General features: G+C 41.8%; 1 protein-coding gene across 1 annotated transcript in view; it reads left to right on the top strand.

Annotated features, from left to right (window-relative positions):
- hs3st3l (heparan sulfate (glucosamine) 3-O-sulfotransferase 3-like) overlaps nucleotides 1–24,096 on the top strand; it is a 32,415-nt gene extending 8,319 nt beyond the window's left edge. The window contains exons 2-3 of the mRNA XM_088323604.1: nucleotides 18,080–18,309; nucleotides 21,381–24,096. Coding sequence (XP_088179730.1) covers nucleotides 18,080–18,309; nucleotides 21,381–21,769 — 619 coding nt within the window. The 3' untranslated portion in view covers nucleotides 21,770–24,096. The remainder of the gene's footprint in view (nucleotides 1–18,079; nucleotides 18,310–21,380) is intronic.
- The last annotated feature ends 476 nt before the right edge of the window (nucleotides 24,097–24,572 follow it).

The raw sequence follows: 24,572 nt of genomic DNA, 5'->3' as shown, positions 1-24,572 counted from the left end.
GCCAGAAAATTAGATATACTGCTATAGGAATTCGAGCGTTTGAGTTGAGTGACAAGGCTAATGAGAGGGTGACTGTTTCCTGACCACAGATTGGTTGTGTTTAAAATCATTCTTCTGGGATCGAGTTCGATCTAATTACCAGTTCCTGTCCCTTTTCCATATAGATCATTTTGAAAATGTTTCATTATGAAGCGCAGTTTGCTTGTAAATCGGGAACACGGCGTCGGGAACGACCATACTAAAATTCGACGGAATGAATATAATTACTGTTGTAAAATATCGATGTTGCACCGCAAATATCCCATAAACCCGGACTTATCCTTCATTGCCTATTGGACTGCATTCTTCAGTTTTTAGTGTTTTTTCCGATTCACTTTAGCACAAAACTTATTTTTGCTGGGGACGCATTGTGTCAAATCAACATGCGTCCCCGGGACGCAACTTTTTTGACACCAAATTGTCATTATCATTTTTTTAACAAAGATTTACCGCACTCCAAACTTTTCGTCAGGCAGATCCGCCATTGTTGTTTTGGTCTCGCGGTTCGAGTTTTCGTCTGCACGCCGATCTCCAGTTCGAGTTGTCTAGTGAAAGTCCGTCTCTTTTTAGAGAACCGGCTTTTTCGGCTCAACTCATTAAAGAGCCGGCTCTCAAACGGCTCACTCGCTTTGATCCATTAGGTCAGGAGACCAGAACAGACCAGAAAACCCCAGAGCATACGTTTCAGTTATTTATTTAGGGAAGCGATCAGGGCTTGCGGGAGACGAGATGGCTGTCAGCCGTCAACAGCGGAGCCGGAAAGAAGGCTTCGGATCGGGTGGCCAATCGGAGGGCAGAAGTCAAGCAGGTCAAGTTTACCGGGGCTGGAGAAAAGATCGTAGCGTGGGACGGAAGCAGGTCAAGTCGGAGGCAGGCAGAAACAGGTAAACAGAGTTCTAGACGAAACGGGCCATCAGGAGAGTCACACAGAGTTACAATCGTAATACTCTGACGAAGAAGTCTGGGCGCAGCGCGCTAAAGAACGAAGCGTCAGCCAATCAGCAGGCGCCCACATGATTGCTCCAGGTGACCAGAGTTAGCAATCATGACACATTATATTACGAATGATTATGTCTGTCTTGAGTAATGGGAACGACTTGCCAGTGTGCTGGCGTCACATCTCAGGATGTCAAAGACAGGACAGGCTGACTTCACTATGCATTGTGTCAGAGAATAATTGGAATATACAGATTTAATATTTATAGATTTTATGAAAAAAAAAAAAAAACATGTACCGTAAATTCCGGACTATAGAGCGCACCTGATTATAAGCCGCACCCACCACATTTTAAGAGGAAAACCGATTTTGTACTTACACAAGCCGCACCTGTATATAAGCCGCATGCGCCCACATTAAAAAACAAAAATGGACCCAAACCAGACTTTAAGTCCAGCGATTGAAACTGAATGTGCTTCATTAAAGTACACAGTCCAAAAATCACAGCCGGCAAAATGAACGGAAAATGATACCGGTACTTAAGGTTTGATGCAGACCTACAGAGTCCGGGTCCTGTTGAAAGTAATCCAAGGAAAAAAGTGTATATTTCCAAAGGTAAGGGTGGGAAAAATATATATCCACTATTGTCCGCCGCGTCCACAAACATGTCTCACCTTTACTCCACTTCCCGTCAGCCCCCGTTTTTTTTGCCCCTTCTTTTTGATTTGCCCGTACAAAACATATCAGAATAAGTGTCTGAAATAAATACATTACAAAAATATACAGTTGCAAATACATATTATACATGGTTACACATATTTACAAAGAAAGACGGTACACCGAGAGAGTTTTCAAAGCTTTAATAATAATAATATAAATTTCATCCCAAACGGTGCCTGTGACAGGGCAGTTAATGGTAGCAACACGCTAGCAATACACAGTAAACGGGTCTGTTAAAATAAACATACCGTACTTGTAAAAATCACGGTAAACGGTCCTCATCTTCCTCCTTAGAACTGAAGCCATCAAAGTCGTCTTCCTCAGTGTCGGAAAGAAACTTTGTCATATAGACGTCCTACGCTCCCTTATTCCAAAACACGCTAGCAACATGCTCGCTCCTTCTTTATTGGACTGCTCGATTGCCTTTAGCTTGAAAGCTGCGTCATGTGCCCTTCTTTTTGCATTTTGCATGATGAGGGTATGTTAACGCTAATTTAATTTATGCACAAGCCAAGAAGTTGCAGTCTTCCTCGGTGCATATATTCCACCGGTCTAAATCTTACCTTTTGTACTCGAGCTCCGCTGGCGGCCGTTAGAAAAATGACATAAATTGGCCGCATCACTGAATAAGCCGCAGGGTTGAACGTTTGGGGAAAAAGTAGCGGCTTATAGTCCGGAATTTACGGTACTATATCCTCATATTTCGAATGTTTAAGAATTTGGGAATACCTTTAAGTGTTAAGGGGACAGTGCGGCTAGCAAGAGACGTAAGTCTGACAGTAGACAGTCCGGTGTCCCTAAGGGCCAGATGGAGCTCACGGAGCTCCAAGCCGCTTGACATGGCTGTCGGCGCTGTGAATTAACCTCTAACCCCGGGTCACCATACGATCGGAGTTCATGATGCGCTCACGTCACTTCATCAAAACATACGACTCACCGAGAGAAAGGGGATTGAATTGTGGTTTTGTGTCGTCAGGTTGCTAGGACAAGAAAGACGCAAAACTTGATGGATAGTGTTTAGGAAAGGGGTCTCAAACTCAATTTACCTGCGGGCAGTGTTCCCTCTAAGCTGCACGCGTACGCAATTGCGCGCTGCTCGCACATTCTCAGCGCACGAGAAAATCGAGCCAGCGCACAAAAATCAGGGCTCAAAATTACTAATTAAGAAGCGACTTAAGTCAAAGTTACAGCGCATGAAGGTAAAAATACACGGGTTCCCCTGACCTTGTGTCCTAAATGCGGTATTTTGAAGTCGAGTCGAAGTAGAAAGAAGTTGAGTTAAGTTAGTAGAGTTCGACGAGAACCGGCTTCTTCGGCTCGGCTCACTAAAAGGAACCGGCTCTTTCGAGTCCTAAATGGCTCTTCAGGTTGTTTTTGCTTCTTCAATCCCAACATGACCAAATATGATGTAAAATTATGCACAAAATGACTTAAAGGAAGGGGGGAAACGAACAAAAAAGAAAAAAATACCAAAATGAAAAAGTAGTGAAAAATTGAGAAAAAAAGGAAACAAAAGGAAGAGAAAAAAAGAAGGAAAAATTTAGAAAAAATCCAGAAAAAAAGAAAAGCAAGAAACGTAGGAAAAAAGTAAATCGAGAACAAAAAGAAAAAAGTAACAGCACGGAAAAAAATAAACACAATGAGATTGTTTTAAAGGATTTTTTAAAAAAGTAGAAAAAAACACAGAAAAGAAGAAAAAGTTTGTGTTGCATTCAAATAATTTCCAACTATATCAAGTCAATCTTGTTGCCAACATTGTACTTCCACAAAAAAATGTGATTAAGTACAGTTCTGTATCTTGCAACCAACTAAATAAGCCCCCAAAAATGTTAATATTATGCGACAAAATATATCGGGAAATAAAAAGAAATGGATATCTTGTGAAAGAATTGTAAGAACAAACGACGTTTGTAGGCCGTACAACTTTTGCAATCGTACCAGAGTCAATTCATTCAAAAGAGAAAAATCATTTTGCATTGCCGGAAACTCCGCAAAATGTAACTTGATGTTAAGTTTTGGGATGTTTGATAATGAATTATCTTGCCACACTTGGGATTGCTGTTACTCACTGTTGTTTCAAGCGTTGCTCACCGACTTTGTGTGAACGCTCAGACCCGTGGAAAATTACAGGGAACATTGCCTGTGGGCAATGGGAAACAGAGTATGGGTCAGGTCATGTTTATTTGTATAGCCCTTAAATCACTGTACAGACCGCCATTACAACATCCCCTGATGTGAAACCTACACCAGGGCAAGGAAAAACTCTGACAGCTTCCTCTTGGAAGCCATGGGTTTACAAAGAGAGTTTGAACCAATCAGCGCTCAGGGCTGTTGGTGCCAATTGGGTAGTCACAGGTGCCCTGAATCAGCAATCATGACAACAAAGCGACCCAAAAAAACACCCAGAAAATGCCTCTCCCCCCAAAAAATTGTAACATTTAGAACAATGTACTACGAAGTATGGAAAATGACTGAAAAACTATTGAAAAGTATGTGACTCGAGAGATTTAGTCCCAAAGTTGACCCATTTGGCTTGATGCTTTAGGGTTGTGACATCATTGAAGTAACACAACACTTTCAAACTGGCGAATCCCATTAACACAACACGTGAGGCGAGCTCTGAAATAGACAGCGATTTGTCGTGAACAAAGTATTTTTATGGCCGATAATGAAAGTACTGAAAGGTAGTAAATAAAAACATATTATATATACAGGGTTGGGTAGGGTTACTTTAACTGGATTACTTTCAATTACTTTTGGATTACTCCAATACCAAATATGCTAATAAAAGACAAAAGAAACTATATATGAATAAAATGACTAAATTTTGTGCAGGCTTGGGGAGTAACGGAATACATGGAACGGCAAAAATGATGTTGGCAAGCTGTTTGGATTTATTTTCATTTTGTTTCTGTCGCATTTGATGTTAGTTTTGCCGGAGATCAAAAGAGATCAAAGCCAGGAGAGAAAGCTTACCACGTGTTGTGAGTCATCATTTTACTATTTATTAAAAGCGGGGGCCACAAACCATCATCCGCGTGGTGACAGCAAGTGGTTTCAATTGGGGCAGGGTCTACAAAGTGTTAACCTATCCAGGATGCAACCCACCTCTGCAGGGTCAATAAAGACCCGAGTCCGCATCCAAGACGCCTCGCCGGTCTAAAGCGGGATCGGATCACGGTCTCGGCGTTACCCGGGATCGATAAGTCCATCTCCTCTCTCTGACCTTGGGTCGAGTCCAACATTCGGAGCGCTTTACGTCGGTCGGTTCGGCTTCTCTTACAATTAGCAGGAAGCTTTATCCTGCATCAGCGGGATTATCTGCAACACAAGAGCTCACGTTACACGCAAGCTCTTTCACTCCACGAGCTTCTATAACCTCCATTAAAAATTGCTGGGATGAAAATTGACTTTTGACTTGGTATTTTGTTGCAGATGGATTCAGGGTAAAGGTGCCTAGAATGGCAGCTGAATAGTGGACTCAAAGTTTAAGGGCAACTACTTTTACGGCAATCTGGTACATCTGTCAGGACCACAACGGAAACAGGACCCAATTGCGTGACGTTTACCGCAAGCTTTATTGAAAGAAAGAGGAAGGGCTGCGCCCACGATCCGGTGTTCGCTGGACGCGGAAGCAAGTCGCTCTGGGATTCGGACTAGGATCCAAACACGGAAGTGGATCTTCCGCAGCGAGCAATGGCGGTGTCAGAGACAGAAAAACTGGTCGGTAGCCGGGACTGGGAGAGCAAGGCATGGTCGGGGTCGGAAACGAGTCGTAAGCCAGAACGGGAGAGTAGACGTAGTCGGGGACAAAAAGAGGTCGTAAGACGGACGGGAGAACAGATGTGGTCAGGAGCGAAACAGGTCGTAGCCGGAGACAGAAGGGAGCAAAAACGGGACGGATGGGAATCAGGGTTAAAATAATGCTTGCCTAGTATACACTCAGGTTCGCAGACGGACTGACAACAGGGGACGGACAGGACTGGGTTCAAATAGTGACAGAACCCGCGGCGCCAAATGAGCGGGCACAGGTGAGTCACATCAGTAATCATGACATGACAACATCATGGTATGATCTCCTGTTTCCTGTTTCATGCTGACTATTTTTGCACTATGATGACTTTGCACCAAATGCAATATTGCACAACCGTTACGATACCGACGTTATCACGACAACCCTGTATGTAACATCCCACATGCCGACATTTTTTGTTTAAATACCATGTAAATTATAACTATAGCCTTATCCCCCTTGTCTTATAACATTATCTTCTCTTGTTCCTTTATCTTCTTGCTCATACCTCACTTGAATGTGTAAAACTGGAGTGTCATGCCCAATTTCGTTGTCACAATATGTTAGCCCATTTGTAACAATGACAATAAAGGTATATTCTATTCTATTCTATTCTATTCTATTCAACCGATGTCCTTGGATTGTGTTGCATACCTGAGAAAGTTCTGCCTTTCAAGCCCACCAACATTTGCTGATTTTGTTTTCAAGGCACATTCACATTTATCGATAATTATGACCGTTTTTTATCGGCCTAGCTTCGGAGCTTGATTCTATCTGGTGTCAATGTCAACTTAACGGTCAGGTTTGAAAGATCAACAACATATCTAGACCACTATACAGGAGACCACCGATATACAACATTAATCTGTTTTGAGGTGGGGATCGCAAAGTGTAAATACCATATATCGGCATACAGAACCCGTTGTTAATTAGCTCCGATACCCCATATTATCGCAAGTTTCAAATGTTATAAAGTTCTTGGTTCTCTCTTTAGCATTACCATAAAATTTAGAATACATATTACTGTTGCGGAAAGTCTTTACAGAGCAGGCACTATTCTGAACTAAATAAAGAGACCAAATGGTATTGTGGGAAGTAATTCAGCGAATAGGATATTGCCTGTGACAAAAACGAATAGCAGACCCAGATTTTTCTTGCTCTTGACGGATAACAGACAGGCATCTTAGACACGTTACTCATCATACACACAAACAAACAAAAATGCCGTAACGTGAGGCCAAAAAAACATTTTAGACTTTACAGGCATTTTGACTTTATTAAAACTGTAGTTTCTTTTTTGATCAAACATCAGATTTAGCATACAAGCTGAGGGTCTGTCAGGGCCCCACTCACAGGTGCAGAAGCACAATACCGATACCTATTAGTGCAGTAGTCTTTACTTTGAGTAGGGTTCGGTACACGAGGAGTCAAGTATCGAGGCAACAGTATATACAACACTATAGGCAGGAGTTGTGGTACAAGTGGTAGGTGATGGGTCATGGATCTTCTAGGCAGCAATGATGGTAATCTAATAATTCAGCAGGCTGCACTTGTGAGCCAGAAGGGCAGGCAAGGGTTCGGTACTCTGGGACAAGATAGGCAACAAACTAACACCAAGCCATGGAAAGAGAGCGTTTAAATAGTGAAGAGGAAGAGGTGTAATTGGAGGGATATCAGGACAAGGGATATCAGCTGTGGGGTGGAAATTAGAGTGACTAAATAAGGATGAGTTAAAGGGCGAGAGAGAGGAAACCAAACCTCAGTGTAGGACTTAAACGGGGTCTCTACAGTGTTCATTTTACCTGTGCATGCTCAAAAATCTATGGGTCCCAACAGAGATCTATGGGTCCCCAAAATTTAGTGTTATCGAGGTTGAAATTGTAAATCGGCGACAAATATATAAATAAATATATCAATCCATATATTCATTCAGTTTTAATCATCACACTTAATTGGTAATACAAAGCAGTTATCACTTCAGATTTTTCAGTTCACAAAAATATTGTACATTATACAAAATAATTTTGCTGAAATATTAGTCTATATATTCATGCAGTTTTAATCACTTCAGATTTTTCAGTTCATATATTCTTCGTAGTTTGCTGTCAAGCCACAGTTGTAATGCCTTCTCGAGGTCCAATCGCCGCAACGGAATTTCCATAGCTAATTTGTGGTTTTCATTGCCGTTGTGCCGATCCAATGTGCTTTTCTGAAAGTTCGTATTGCGAAATGATTTATGCAATCCATTTTTTTGTCACGCTGGGTGCAGGCATCACAGAACATGTAGCCTCCATTATCATCCTCCTCATAGCGTAACCAGGAATATAAAGTAGTCCATTTTGCCAGAAAAGTCCTTTTCTTGCTAGGAGTATTCTTTTGTGTATCTTTCGTCGAATCGTTCACTTCAAAACACGTGTTTTCCTTGCCTTCGCGGTCTTCTGAAGAATTTTTCCGCCGTTTTTTCGTGACGGAATTATTGCCGTTGTTACCACATTCTGTATTATGTTTCGACTTATTACTGACACTGAAGAACTGACCAATTTTTTGTTGATTTGCACCTAATACCAACTGTTTTTACGGAGGCATACTTCTCTTTCACTCGACAACCACCAAAACAATGACGTCATCTCGAAACAACGAGATCTCGTTTTGCGAGACCAAAACAACGATGGCGGATCTGCCTGACGAAAAGTTTGGAGTGCGGTAAATCTGTTAAAAAAAAAAAGTAATCGGGTAAGAATGACAATTTGGTGTCAAAAAAGCTGCGTCCCGGGGACGCACGTTGATTTGACACTATGCGTCCCCAGCAAAAATGATCCGTCTAGGACGCAGGGACGCGGGCAAACGAGAACACTGGTCTCTATCAACTTTTGGATCAAGATTTTAGGGCTGTGAATTTCTCCACAAAAGAGACTCTGATCTAGTTTAATAGTTTGGCTGCTAAACGTTAACAGTACAGTTCGACTCTGATCACCATTGATATTCCAGAACTTAACCCTGATTCATTAAATAGTATGACAGTTGAATGCTGAGTCAGGTTTTAGGAAAGAAACCAGTACAGTTCAAAATATAAACCCTCCTGAACTGGCTTTTCACCAAGCGGTTTTGTTTATTGAGCAATTAAGTGGGGTTCAGGTGCGGTCGATGGGGAATCCGTTTTGTAAGCCATCGTCACCGGGTCCAGACGCGCGGGGCGGCTGGGCGCTCATTAAGACCCTCCCTGGAGACCTCCGGGCACCTCTATGATGGATGTCTCTTGGAAGTGGACAGGAGTCGCCACAATAGACCCACCCTCGATGTCCCCCCATACGTAGGCAATGAGAGGCCTCATAACACACTCATGCATACTGACTCATACTCATGCACTCCAAGGTTTCAAAGAGAAAACAATCGATGCTATTTAGCCGTTACCTGAACGTCATGAACACATTAAAGCTAGCGGGGAGTAGAAATCCCAATGCTGCATATTTCATCGGTTTCTGAACATGCCGCATGACACAGCACGCAACCGACGGGGTCTGTCCCAATTTTCCACCTGCCACTCCAGTTACCAGCTGAGGCCCCCAGGCTGCATTTTGACCTTCCGTCTCATTCCCCGTCCCTTTGTATTCACACCTCCCGAGTCAATCACAACAAGTGGACCTGAGGTGAAGACCCATGCATAGACGACACACACTTTGACCAAACTCCACCCCTTGCTGCCCCCCTTTGGAATCAATAGCCAGCAGCTTCGGCCGGTCGAGCATAGGAACCCCTGAGGGAGAGTAGATGAAACATGGAGAAATTTCGAAGGAAAGAGTGCTTCCTCAAAGGCGAGCGGGGGTCTATGATCAACGGATGGATTATCCTTGCTTCGGATTGACTGGATGTTTGATTTCTATCACTCAAACGGCCAATGAATTCAGTTAACATGATGCTGCCCGCGAGACAATGCTCAGAGAAGCGCAAGAGAAAAACAAGCTGCAGGTTGAAATATGTCAACTTGATGTTGCCAAAGCCAGGTGCCTCGAGCAAAGACACTGTATTTGTATGTCTTTCTCTCTCTCACTCGCTCTCTTTTCCACCCTTTTTCTCCCACTCTCTGTCTCTGTCTTTCACTCTCTATGTCTCTCTTTTTCTCTTCCTTTCTTGCTCTTTGTCTCTTTCTCTCTGTGTGTCTTTTTAACTTCTTTTGCTCTAACTTCCTTTTTTCCTTTTCTCTCTTTTCTCTTCCTCTCTTCCTACCCTTCGCGCTTTCTTTTCTCCTTTCTCTCCTTCTGTCTTTCTATTTCTCTTTGGATTTCTTTCTTGTTCTCCCTTTTTTTCCTCCCTCTCCCTTTTTTTCTTTCTTTGCCCCGCCCTCTCTCCTTTTCCCTCCCTCTTTCTCTTATTTCTTTATCTCTCTTTTTCTTTCTCTTTAATCTACAAGTCCGGCCCCCGACAGAATGTTTGTTCTATCGTGTGGCCCCCGAGTAAATATGAGTTTGACACCCCTGTCTTACACAATGGTTTTTAGTACTCAAGGAATGGAAGGGGTGCAGAGTTTGGAATAAGGTAGTATCAAAGCATGAAAAAAAATCCCAGTTACTTGATTCAGTTTTCAAGAGAATTTAGCACTTTTACCTCATCTCGTTTTCTAAAATAACACATTACGAAGTTGTGTAGCAGGATTTGTGGCAATGCATATTCGAAAAGTATAATTTAGATTAAAGGTTTACACCAACCAGTGGGAAACTTACAGTATCTTCTGATGTTCCCTAATACCCAAATGTACTTCTGTTTGACGGTTGGGTAAGTTACCCAAACTAGGGGTTACTAATGTTTTATAACCAGAGAGCTACGTTTTTGTCACTGATTAGCACAAAGGGCTACCAATTTGATAGGTATTTCTAAAACAGAAACTTATGTTATTACCAGTTTTTGGGAGTTAGATAGATCGGGTAATAATGACAATTTGGTGTCAAAAACGTTGCGTCCCGGGGACGCACTTTGATTCGACCCAATGCGTCCCCAGCAAAAATGATGCGTCTAGGACGCAGGGACGCAGCCAAACGAGAACACTGGGGTTAATATGTACTAGGTCAACCACTAAAATATTTGTCTTGTCCCTGGTGCTGTGTTAGAAATTGGCATGGCTAAATGTCGAATGCGGGTCCATTTTGACCCGGGGTCTAACCCAGTCCATACCACTAAGAAGAGAGAAGGATCGCTTAATATAGTTAATACAACATTCTAACAAAGCCATAACCGTATATTTTTATTGTAATTAGATTTTTATCGCCCCTGATACAAATAAATTACTTTAGTTAAATTTAAATTTTATAACCTTGGAACACCTGGAGACCCTGACACAACATAAGGGTTAAGGGCACAGAGAGATTTACATACTGTCATGACAAGCACACATAGTAGACCCAATCGCGTAACGTTTTCTCACAATTTTATTGAAAGAAAGAGGACGAGCAGTGCCAACGATCCGATGCTCACTGGACGTGGGAAGCAACTCGCTCTCGTATTCGGAACACGGAAGTGGATCTTCCGTAGCGAGCGATGGCGGTGTCGGGGACGGAACAACCGGGCGGTAGCCGGGACTGGGAGAGCAAGGCGTGGTCGTAAGCCAGAACAGGAGAGTAGACGGAGTTGGGGACAAAAAGGGTCGTAAACCCGGGACGGGAGAGCAGATTTGGTCAGGATCAAAACAGGTCGTAGCCGGAGACAGACGGGAGCCAAAACGGGACAGGTGGGAGTCAGGGTCGAAAAAGGCTTGCCTAGTATTCACTGAGGTTCGCAGACGGACAAACCTGGGGACAGACATGACTGGGTTCAAATACTGACAGGGAGCCAATCAAAGCCCGCAGCGGTAGCTTATTCTTGCATTTAAAGACTGGCCATGTTATTGATTTTCCATGCTAGGTATGAATGCAATTTCCTAGAAAATCATAATGAGCCATGACTGGTAAGATTTGGGCACTACAACGGTGTGAAGCTTGGCCAAAGCAGGGACATGCTAACAGTCAAATGGTCATCAATTATTAATATGGTCAAATTTCAAGTTAGGTATTGGCGATTTTTCTTTCTGGAGCGCAAAAACTTAAGGGAGGTAGAGATTTAAAGTATAAGCTAATGCAGTTTGTATCAATCAGATTTAAACATGGAAGCCAGCGTTTCAGAAGCACAGACAGAATGTGAAAACTTTCTCATGAATTGCAAAATAAAACCTCTGAGTCGCAGCCATCGAGCAGGCAGTTCTCCCCTTTTCTTTCCAGATAATGAGGGTCGAGGAACTCCCCCCTGCCCCCGCGAGCCCACCCGCCTCCGAAGGCCGCCCTATCGATGCAAATCCAGTCCAACTCTTAGAACGGGAGCCTTCACTTTGCATTTCGCCCCAACAATCGAGAACTGAACCGCACAATCGTGGCTCGCAGATTGGAAGATGGCGCCGTGTCATGTCTCACTGAGCATCACAACGCCACACTGGCCCCATTGAAACAAACCGTAGGGGCAAGAGTTCAGTTCTCTGTCTCAGGCAACCTGAAGCGTGAATAGAAACATTTCGTGCTGAGCGATCCCAAACCTTCCCAAAACACCCAAAAACGGGAAGCGCCTTACTCAGTCTGTGTTTTCTCTTCAAGTCCCACACTCACATGGATGAGCAGGCTGCAATGGATGTTGCATATAATAAACAGATATTGTCAATATAAAATATAGGTTCTATATTTATAATTTTATACATATATATAAGAATAAGCAAATTCTTTAAATTTGTTGCTGATCTCGACCACGTTTTATGCTCTCCTGTCCCGGCTACTGACCTGTTTTTTCCGTTCCCGACCAATGTTCCCTGTAATTTTCAACGGGTCTGAGCGTTCACACAAAGTCGGTGAGCAACGCTTGTAACAACAGTGAGCAACCATAATCCCAAGTGTGGCAAGATAATTATTATCAAACATGTCCAAAACTTGACATCAAGTTACATGCTGATTGCTGATTTTCCGGCAATGCAAACATTTTTTTTCTATTTTGAATGAATTGACTTATGTACTATTGCAAAAGTTGTATGGACTACAAACGTTGTTTGTTCTTACAATTCTTTCACAAGATATCCATTTCTTTTTATTTCCTGATATATTTTGTTGCATAATATTAACATTTTTGGGGGCTTATTTAGTCAATTGTAAGATACAGAACTGTACTTAATCACATTTTTAGTGGAAGTACAATGTTGGCAACAAGATTCACTTGATATCATTGGAAATTATTTGAATGCAACACAAACTTTTTCTTCTTTTTACTGTGTTTTTTTTCTACTTTTAAAAAAAAAATCCTTTAAAAAAAGTCTCATTGGGTCTGTTTTCTCCGAGCTGTTACTTTTTTCTTTTTGTTCTCTATTTACTTTTTTCCTACGTTTCTTTCTTTTCTTTTTTTCTGGCTTTTTTTCTCAATTTTTCCTTCTTTTTTTCTCTTCCTTTTGTTTCTTTTTTTCTCAGCTTTTCACTACTTTTTCATTTTGGTATTTTTTCCTTTTTTGTTCCATTCCCCCCTTCTTTTAAGTCATTCTGTGCATAGTTTTACATAATATTTGGACATGTTGGGATTAAAGAAGCAAAAACAACCTGAAGAGCCGTTTAGGACCCGAAAGAGCCGGTTCCTTTTAGTGAGCCGAGCCGAAGAAGCCGGTTCCCAAAAACTCTACTAACTTTACTCAACTTCGTTCCACTTCGACTCGACTTCAAAATACCGCATTTAGGACACAACGTCAGGGGAACCCGTGTATTTTTACCTTCATGCACTGTAACTTTGACTTAAGTCGCTTCTTAATTAGTAATTTTGAGCCCTCATTTTTGTACGCTGGCTAGATTTTCTTGTGCGCTGAGAATGTGCAAGCAGTGCGCAATTGCGCAAGCGCGCAGCTTAGACGGAACACTGTTCCCGACACCGCCATCGCTCGCAACAGAATATAGGTTCTATATTTTATATTGACAATATCTGTTTATTATTGGTTATTGCAACATCCATTGCAGCCTGGTCATCCTGGAAGTTTTTGAGTTTTTCCTTGCCCTCATGTAGGTTTTAGATCAGGGGACGGTTTAATAATAATCTATGCTTTGTAATAATCAGTGGTCTGTGCAGCCCTTTGAGACTCCTTGTGATTAAGGGAATCACAAATAAACATGACTTGACTTGACTTGACATCAAATATATATACATATATATATCTCATCTCATCTCATTAGCTACACCGCTTATCCCCAGTAGGGTCGCGGGGGTGCTGGAGCCCATCCCAGCAATCATCGGGAAGTGGGCAGGGGACACCCTGAACTGGTTGCCAGCCAATCGCAGGGCACACAGGGACAGACAACTCGCTCGCTCATTCACACCTAGGGACAATTTGGACCGGCCAATCCACCTGAAATGCATGTTTTTGGAACGTGGGAGGAAACCGGAGTGCCCGGAGGAAACCCACGCAAGCACGGGGAGAACATACAAACTCCGCACAGGAAGTCTGGAGCTGGATTTGAACCCACGCAGGAGGTTCCCAAGACCTGAACTGTGCCGCACACGCGCTAACCACTGCGCCACCGTGCTGCCCACATCTATATATATATATATACATCTATGTAGATATATATATATATATATGTATAGAGAGAGAGAGAGAGAGGGAGAGAGATAGATAGATAGATATAATTATCATCAATAAAATATTGATGCATGCTTAGTAAATGTAAAAAATGATTACATTTACTAGTGATTAGTCGATAGGTGCGTCTGGCCAACCCTCATCAAATGACACTGGCTTCAGGGCGCTAATTAGTTCTTTGTGTTAAAAGTAATGACATATTGGGGGGGGGGGACTTGGCTCCAGGCTAGTCGTCACCAGATTGCTAACGGGGACGTATCCCTCGCCCAAGCCTTTAATTTCTAACCCCTCCCAAGCATTACCTTCCAACAAACACAATTTGGTGCATGTAGCCAAAAAAAAGAAGAAAAAAAGCCAGAGTAAGCGATTCGAGCATCTGTGTACAGAGCGCTCTGCTCCTGCCAGGATATCGCAAGGACAAAGGGAAGAGCCCATTACGAGTCTTTATTGTGTGTCTGTGTGTGTTTGTAAGATTTATAAAGATCTTTAGGAAGTGACAGTATTGATGGCTTCTTTAGTTACAGGCACATATGAAACCTTTGCCGATAACAGCTGCGCGGACGGAAAAAAAACCCGGATATGTGGACGACAACGTAAAAATAAAATAGTGTTTCCTATATTGGTTGCAGAATGTTGGCGTGTGCGCAACGTCGGAAAACAAACAGCATTCTTTTATTAAAATAGGGTTTATGTTAAGTTACAGTTCTTCACTGCCATTTTGAGAGAATAGTTAAAGTAATCACTAGAATATAGTCATCTTGTTATCTATAGCCAATCAATTTTCTTTCTTTGTTATTTGTAAGAAAGAAACCAATAATTAATTTTAGATTTTACTCCTACCAAATACAGAAATAATTCGCAATATTTATTGGATTTTTAAAATGGACTACAAAGACACTACAGATATACTACAAAAAGTATACTATGGAAACACTCCAGAAATACTGCAGACGCGCCTCGGCCGAGTCATACCTAATTGGTATAATGGCGGCGCCCTCTGTTGGCTGCGGCTGCATCGGCTCGCTACAACGGGTCAGGTGTATCGACATTTCGTTCTGTGTACATTGTTACAAAGAATGACAATACAAAGGAAATTATTATTATTATTATTAGATACACTACAAAAATCCTACTAGGAAAATACTACTACAAAAATACCACTACTGTATTACTATAATACAAAATACTACTACAGAAATATGACAGAAATACTGCAAAAATACTCTACCAGAAATATTCCAACATAAATACTGCAAAAATATGACTACAGTAATACTATGGAAATATTACATATTGGCGTGTATTTTTTATGTAATTGGTCAAGTCAAGTAGAAAACGTTTTACATTTGATAACTTTGAATGAAGGCCTGGAAAAGGTCTTAAGTTTTCTGTCACATACAGTTATAATGGAAAACTCTGTCAGGACCAGAACGGAGACAGGACCCACTTGCGTTTCGTCTCTCACTAGTTTTATTGGAAGAAAGAGAAAGGGTTGCGCCCACGATCCGGTGATAGCTGGACATGAGAAGCAGGTCGCTCTGTGGGACTTCCGTGGCGAGCGATGGCGGTGTCGGGAACAGAACAACGGGTCAGTAGCCGGGGCAGGAGAGCAAAAAACATGGTCGGGATCAGAAACAAGTCGACAGCCAGGAGAGGAGAGTAGACTGGTCAGGATCAAAAAACAGGTCGAAGCCGGGAAACAGACTGGAGCAAAGGCAGGTGGGAGTCAGGGTCGAAAAAGCTTGCCTAGAGTACAATGAGGTTCGCAGACGGACTGACAACAGGTGACAGAAAGACAGGGAGCCAATCAGAGTCCTAGGAGCGGGCACAGGTGCATCACATTGGTAATCATGACAATCTAAAATGGACTTCAAGTGTCACATACAGTTATAATGGAAAACTCATTAGAATAGAATAGAATAGAATAGAATAGAAATAGAATAGAATAGAATACTCTTTATTGTCACTGATAATAACATAGTGAACTTTGTTTGCAATGAGATTAGAAACAGTACTCCAAACAAGATAAACTCGTAATAAAAGCTGAAAAGAGAAACATTAATCGGGTAATAAATTTAGTAGGACATATAGCAGTTTTTGAAAGAAAAATGACAGCAAATCCTAAATTATCTGCGACTTGTTAATTGCAACAGCCATCATATATGTTCAAACAGTACCAACATAAAAGGATAAAACATACCTTGTAAAATATGTTCTTCGATTATAATTCACACGTTTTACCTCCCGTCTCGATGACTGTAATGCACTACTCTCCGGTCTCCCGAAGTCCAAAATCAAGAGCCTTCAGCTGGTACAAAATGCTGCAGCGAAGCTTTTAACTAAGACAAGTAATCACATTACACCGATTTTAGCTAACCTGCATTGGCTACCTGTTAGCTTAAGATGTGATTTTAAGGTTCTGTTGGTAGTATACAAAATCACGCATGGACTTGCTCCCTCTTATCTTTCAGATTTAATTTCCCCCTTTGTTCCGGTCCGGAGCCTTCGCTCTGAAAATACTGATTTACTAGTAATCCAAGAGCCAAGAAGATATCCGCAGGTTCGAGAGCGTTCTCCATTCGGGCCCCGGTGCTGTGGAATGCGCTTCCCCCTGAGATTCGATCTGCAACCTCACTGGAAATGTTTAAATCTAAAACTTAAAACACACTTCTATTCTATAGCATATGAAAAACCTATATTTTATGTTGACAATATCTGTGTATTATTTGCCTTCATGTAGGTTTTAGATCAGGGGATGGTGTCATAATAGTCTGTGGTTTGCAATAATCTGTGGTCTGAACAGCTCTTTGAGACCCTTTGTAATTAAGGGCATCAGAAATAAACATGACTTGACTTATTGACTAAAGGCAGTGTAGTAATCTGGCTAACCATTTTGAAAGCAGTCTGGCATTATTATGTAATATATAGTATTCTCGAGGAAATATCAAATAAATAAAGGTTTTTCTTGATTTCTACGTTTAAGAACGTCGGTGTTCTCCTTTTTAAACATCATTTTTATACTAGGGTGCTGTTCTACAAAAGGATGTCTCTAAATGTTTTGTTTTGTTAAGAAAACCACAGGATTAAATTAAAATTACAGTTCTCCATTAGGGTCCTAGGGGCACCTCTTCTTGTGGTGTGTCTTGGACAAGTACAGCCTGGTGGTACCCATCCCTCTCTGGGCTTTTTTTTACATTTATTTCAGTATTTGTTTTGTCATGTATTTTAACCAGGGTTTGGTATTTTTTTTTCTTTTTTGTTCTATTTCCCCCCCTTCTTTTAGGTCATTTTGTGCACAATTTTACATAATATTTGGTCGTGTAGGAATTGAAGAAGCAAAAACAACCTGAAGAGCCGTTTGGGAACCGAAAGAGCCGGTTCTTATTAGTGAGCCGAGACGAAGAAGCCGGTTCTCGAAAAACTATCGACTTTACTCAACTTTATTCTACATTCAACGTAAGGGGAACCCGTGTATTTTTACCTTCATGCACTGTAACTTTAACTAAATTCGCTTTTTAATTAGCAATTTCGAGCCCTGATTTTTGTGAGCTGGCTAGATTTTCTTGTGCGCGGAAAAGCTCTTGGTAGCGTGCAATTGCGCGCACACGCAGCTTAGAGGGAACATTGCCACACAGACAGTCGCACCCACCCAACACACAATGCCCTCCCTAACCTGCCCCCGTGATCACATTTGATGTCTGCTGTCTGTTCAGAACAAAATGCATGATACGTTGATATATATGAGTTCAAACCCGTGAAGCAGTGAACCAGCGATAACCGACGCGCAAAGTTACAGGATTTTCTATATTAATAGGAACATTTTAAGAATGTCTGTCATGAATGTCCTGCTACAGAAACCATATCATTTTCCATTATCAAACATTTTTGAAAACGCGCCAGAAATCCACTAGGGAGCTCCAGAGCTGCTCGATGCTGGATTTGCGGTGACGTGGTGGGATGTGCTTTGCAGGAGCATGATGCCCAAAGCGCTGGACGGCCAGATCGTCATGGAGAAAACGCCTCGCTACTTCGTTACCATGGAAACGCCGGCCAGAGTCCACGCCATGTCACCAGAGGTCAAACTGATCGTGGTTGTCCGGGACCCGGTGACCAGGGCCATCTCCGACTATACGCAGATCATCTCCAAGACGCCAGACATCCCGCCATTCGAGAGCCTTGCTTTCAAAAACCGGAGCGCAGGTGAGATTGCTATGCTAATAGCTCATATTAGACCAATCGGGACAATTTATTGGACCAGTATTTTGGAATAGGTCAGATTGGGCCTGAAAAATTCAGCCCAGCCTGCGGGTATCAAAGCCCGGGCTGGCCCAGCCCAAACCTGACCAATTACTGTATTTTCCGCACTATAAGCCGCACCGGGTTATAGGGCGCACCCCCCAAAAATAGTTTTTGGTCCTATATTTTCCATACATAAGGCGCACCGGATTATAAGGAGCTACAATGGGAACGTCGACAAAACAGTCAGAGAGTTCAGTCAAACTCATTACCCCCTTAAAATTCCCAAAGCTTGCAAGAAGCAAATACGTGTCTCAGACATGTACGGAAACAGTGTCTGTACCATGTGACCAATGACTCAAATGCATCGTTCCACATATCATTCGGAAGGTTAAAGTCTTGGGATTCAAGAAATGCCAAATATTTCTTAGTTTCCATTTTATTAAGTAAGAATTTTATTGTGCAGGGAAACGGGGTTCTTTACTGTGCATATGACGATAAACACTTTGAATTGAATTTAGTTTAAAAATAGACTCATCACAGAAACATCAAGATCGTTCTGAAACAAGATACTGGGAAAATATAAAGCCGCATAGCTCACCTAAGTTCTCTTGCAGCCATCACGTTCAATAATTATACATAACCATGGTCTTCCTACAACCGTGAGTGTAGTAAATCCAGGAGAGTCAAATATTTACAAATACAGAATAGTAAAAAATGTTTTCTCTATGCCGTAGTGCAACCCAACGTGCGATTCACATTCATCTTTTTCGGCCAATTGGAGGCTTTGTTTCGCCCCTTTAGCCTATGCAAGCCTGTAAATGATAAAAAGGATCCGCCCCCTTTACCTCCGAATAACTTTAGCCAATAGTGATCGATTCAAATAATGATTGACACATTGGTTAGGAAATGAAACGCCGGTATATAAATCCCAGCATACACCGCGGACGACTTCGCCTTCGGGGGAAAATCTAGTCGGCGGCTGCTTGCCTTAGTTGCAAGACTCATGGTCAGCTTTTGAAAAAAATAAAGGCTTTTAGGTGCGCCTTATAGTGCGGAAAATACGGTAACTTGATTTGAATTACAAGCCCAAAGCTAAACCGAATTTTCATATTTTATTCGTGAGGACTTGGGATAAGTCCGCCACCGACAAGCGCGAGCGCTCCAAAGAGAGAAGGGGCGGAATCGCGAGAAAGGGACAGAATCCATCGTGGATCCTCTACAAAATATAAGGAACAAAGTACAATGACAGGTGGACAATTAAAAAAAATTCAGCCAGGGAGTAGCCCACCCCAAACCCGAATGTAATGATTGTCATTTTAGCCCCGACGCATTATAAACTACATATTTCTGCCTTTCAGACCTCAGGGACAATGCTTTTGAAAACGTATTTAGACGTGATGGCGACGAATGTGTTAAGAGTAATAGCAATATAATATATCTTTTTTAAAAAACTAAATTTGATCATTTTTGTTAAAAAACTGATTGCAACAGGGTTAATCAAAATAGATTCTAAAAAAAGCTGTTGGCTCAATGAAAAATATTGCTTTTATGGGGGTACACAAGAGGCTAAGAAACCTAGTTGAGTGCAATCGTATTGCTTTCAGACGTCTATTTCTATTGAGCGTTTCATCAAATGTTCTCTGGTTGATAAATGATAGTCAGTTTATACAGTGACAAGGGGGTGGTTTGGGTGCGTGACTTTGGCGACACCCAGTGGACATATTCAAAACTCCTGGTCATTGTTTGACGAGAAGTGGTTTATTTGTCTCCCTACCTACTTGTATTATAAACAGTTCTTTTAGATTGTAGTTCCCCAAATTCTTAATTACCATCGCCCCTAAATGCAGCATGAATAAAAAACACATTATGATTTGCAAGTACTGAAGGTGTCACGAGACCGGACCAGATCGGAGGCAGGAGGCAGGAAGGGTGAACTCATTCGCGTTACGATCAGTTACTTTTATTGATGAAATAAAAATCGTCCAACACTCAGGGACATAAACAAAAACAGGCTTACAGGCAAACAGGAACTCAGACTAGGAATACTCACAAAACAGGCTTTCACTCAGAACGGGCAAGTACAGGTTTCCTAAAGTCAAACAGAACAGAATAATGCAAAGTAATGCAATGAACCCGCCACCGGCAATCCCCAAAACCTGCCTTTAAGAAGCACACACGCAAATTAGAAAATCTGCTACAGCCGGTGCCAAGGGGGCGGGGCCAGCCGGTCGCCACGGCGACCATGCTGGACATGACAGAAGGTGTACAAAGTATTACGCAACCCATTTGACAACAAAAATAGTGTAATGAAAAAGAATGTGCAAAAATAAGAATAAAGAACTAAAATATGATTGTTAAATCTTTTATACACAGGCATGATATTCTTTTCACAGTTTTGTGTGCTTGCTTAGGGTGGTTCTGGTTCTGGGAATTAAACTCTTTCTGAGCCTTTGTTTCAGGGGATCTGTAGCATCTGTAGTAGGGTCAAAGAGGTGGTGTTCAGAGTGAGAGGAGTCCTTAGTAATGCTGTTGGCTCAGCCGGCAATGTCCAGACTGGGCAGAGAGCAGACAATGATTTTATTGGCTGTGTTGATGACTCTCCTGGTCCTGGTTGATGTTATAGTCTGAGAAATTCTGCTAATACTTTACACTGGATGGTGTTTGCTAAGTGTATTCTGTTTCTAATATTAGACAAACGCAAAGAAGGTTTCTTAGGATATCAGTTCCTCATTTTGACAATTACTGTGCAGTGTTGTTGATTGTTTTGACTTACATTGTTCAATCATGTTGCTGCTCTTTGATTACCTCACCTCTTGGGCCGACCTGCTCTTTGTAACCTTTGATGATTTTATAAAAGAGGGGACTCAGGGAAGACTGTCAGAACAGGGGATGTCATTGGCTTATTTGCAGGTTTCTCGTCCTGGTCTCCTTGCATTGATGTCTTCTCTCTTTGTTTTGGGTGTTTAATAAAGTTCAAACTTAACAGTGCTCCAAAATCTCTGGTCATGTTTTGTTTCCTTGATGTATTCCAGGACAAATCGACGCCGAGTGGAGCCCCCTCTGGATCGGTCTGTACGCCCAGCACCTGGAGCGCTGGCTGGCCTGGTTCCCCCGGAGTCAGGTCCACCTGGTCAGTGGTGAGCGACTCATCACCGACCCCTCAGGGGAAGTGGGCAAAGTCCAGGACTTTCTGGGCCTCCAGAGGATTGTAACCGATAAACACTTTTACTTTAACAAGACCAAAGGCTTCCCCTGCCTGAAGAAGCCCGAGGGGAGCAGCAAGCCGCACTGCCTAGGAAAGACCAAAGGCAGGACTCATGCCTCCATCCAGCCCCAAGTCCTGCGCAAACTGAGGGATTTTTACAGGCCTCACAATCGCCGATTCTATCAAATGGCGGGACAGGACTTTGGATGGCAGTGAGGACGGCAACATTTCTCTTAACACAGAAGAAATAGTCAGTTTTTAGCTCCTGGTCCACGACTTTTAGAATAAGGACTTTGTTTTCTACAAATCTTAAAGACTATTCTGTATGTTCAAAGGACTTCCTCAAAATTTTGAATCTCTTAGCATTATATCTGACATTTTTTAATTGAAACGGGTTATTCCACATTGGCAATTTCACGCCTTTGTGATAATCAGATATGTTAGAAATGAGCATAGCTGTAATCTGAATTACTGCTAACTCTTTTTATATATTTTTTTAGAAGTAGTACATGTCGCAGCTCATTCTCAGTTCTACGATGGATATATTTGGAAGCTTAAGACTGTCTTTGCAGTGACGTGCGGTGAGGTTGGTGTCAGGTGCGGCACAGTCAGATTTACAAACAAAATAACCTTAAAGCAATAAATAAAGAGTAGCATAGGGAAAAAAATAATTGTCTTACCTTATCTTATAAATACAGACTATGCACTGCACCTTTTGAATAAAAGCATTATGTCAGGACCAGAAACAGGACCCAATTGCACGATCCGGTGTTCGCTGGGCGCGGGAAGCAAGTCGCTCTCGTATTCGGATTGAGCTCCGAACGCGGAAGTGGATTTTTCGTAGCGAGCGATGGCGGCGTCAGGGGCGGAAAACTGGTTGGTAGCCGGGACTGGGAGAGCAAGATGTGGTCGGGGTCGGAAACGGGTTGTAAGCCAGAACGGGAGAGCAGACGTGGTCGGGATCAGATCAGGTCGTAGCGGGAGACAAACAGATGCAAAAAAACGGGACAGGCGTGAGTCAGGGTCAAAAAAGGCTTGCTTAGAATACAAAGAGATTCTCAGACGGACTGACAACCGGGGATTGACAGTACTGGGTTCAAATAGTGACAGGGAACCAATCAGAACCCGCAGCGGTTGGCGCCAAATGAGCTGGCACAGGTGATTCATATCGGTAATCTTGACACATTAATGGGTAGCGAAAGATTTCCATGCAAAGGAAATAAAAGCTTGCTAATACTATCACTAATTCAAATATTTGGTGCTGTGATGTGCGCCGAATCAAAACCCTTCGTCTCACTGTCACCCTCTGCCTTGAGGCAAGAGAATTACATGCCTCACTCTGCATCTGCAGACGCTCAGCACAGTAATACGTTACATACTAATTGTAGAAATAATATTCATAATATACAAATATGAAGTTAAATGAGAAAGAACCTTAACATTTAATAAACATAACCATTTGATTTTCGATTTCTACGATGACAGGTGAGGAACAGACTCACCTGCTTCCCCTGACTGCACGTCACTGGTCATTCGGAAATATCCTTTAGTAGGGACACAAAATATTCAATATGTGGATTTTTGGCTTAATTTATCTTTTGGTTGAGGCATTTAGGCAAAGCCGGCTCAAGGCATAAGCGAACTAAGCAGTCGCTCAGGGCCCTGCGACCACTAGGGGGCCCAAAAGAGCAGCTAACTTTTTTTGTAGCCAACTTTGTCCCGATTGTCACTTTCGTGTGTCTACAACAACAAGACTCCTACAGAAATACTACAAAAGCACTAAAAAACTAAATAATAAATAAAGTGCTTTAAAACAGGGACCTCTTATATTATTTTGCTTTCATTCGGAAAAGAAAAAATAGGATAGAAATACTACAAAAATACTATGATACAAAATACTACAGAAATATTAACCCAGAATTACTACAAAACCACAACTACAGTAATATTACAAAAATACTGAAGAAATATGACGAAAACAATACAATATGAATACTTTTATAAATTATAAAAATATTGCTAAAATACTGCTTTGGAAATACATCAAAAGTACTTCTACAGAAATACTTCAAAAAAAACACTCCATAATACTATAATACAAAACACTACCAGAAAAATATTAGTACAGAAATACTACTACAGAAGTATTACAACAGAAAAACTGCAAAAATACAACTAGAGCGAAACAACAAAAAATCTCCAATGGAAATACGACAAAAATACTTCAAAAATAAAGCTACAGTAATACTTTACTACATAAATACTACAGATGTACAAACTTATTTCAACAATACAAATACTAAAAAATACAACATAAATAGTACAAAAATACGAGAAAAATAATAGAGTATTTCTACAAAAACGCGGAAATCATTAAAGTACTGTAATAATATAAAAATACGACAGACATACAAGAAAAAATCTACAGAAATACTAAGAATTTACTACTATGGGAAAACTACCAAGAAAACTACTGCAGAAATATTACAAAAATTAAATTAGAGTAATACTACAAAAATCTACTGAACTTCAACAAAAATACGACTACATGATACTAAAAAAAATACTTCCTAAAAAGTACAACTACTGTAACGCTTGAAAACTACAAATCCAACGAATTGCTTAAAATAGGGACCTTATGTATTAGTTTGCTTTAAATTTGATCGTTTCAAAAGCAATTTTATGGGACTAATGTAGTACCGTGTCTGCATGTATATTCTCATCTCATCTCATTAGCCGTACGGCTTATCCTCATTAGGGTCGCGGGGGGGCTGGAGCCCATCCCAGCCATCTCCGGGCAGTGGGCAGGGGACACCCTGAACTGGTTGCCAGCCAATCGCAGGGCACACGGGGACAGACAACTCACTCGCTCAGTCACACCTAGGGACAACTTGGACCGGCCAATTCACCTGAAATGCATGTTTTTGGAATGTGGGAGGAAACCGGAGTGCCCGGAGGAAACCCACGCAAGCACGGGGAGAACATACAAACTCCGCACAGGAAGTCTGGAGCTGGATTT

The sequence above is a fragment of the Urocampus carinirostris genome, chromosome 19 (genome assembly GCF_059441175.1).
Source record: "Urocampus carinirostris isolate Australia breed hairy pipefish chromosome 19, RoL_Ucar_1.0, whole genome shotgun sequence".
Lineage (NCBI taxonomy): Eukaryota > Metazoa > Chordata > Actinopteri > Syngnathiformes > Syngnathidae > Urocampus > Urocampus carinirostris.
Note: the sequence above shows the minus strand (reverse complement) of the source record. Positions and strands in the feature narration are given on the sequence as shown.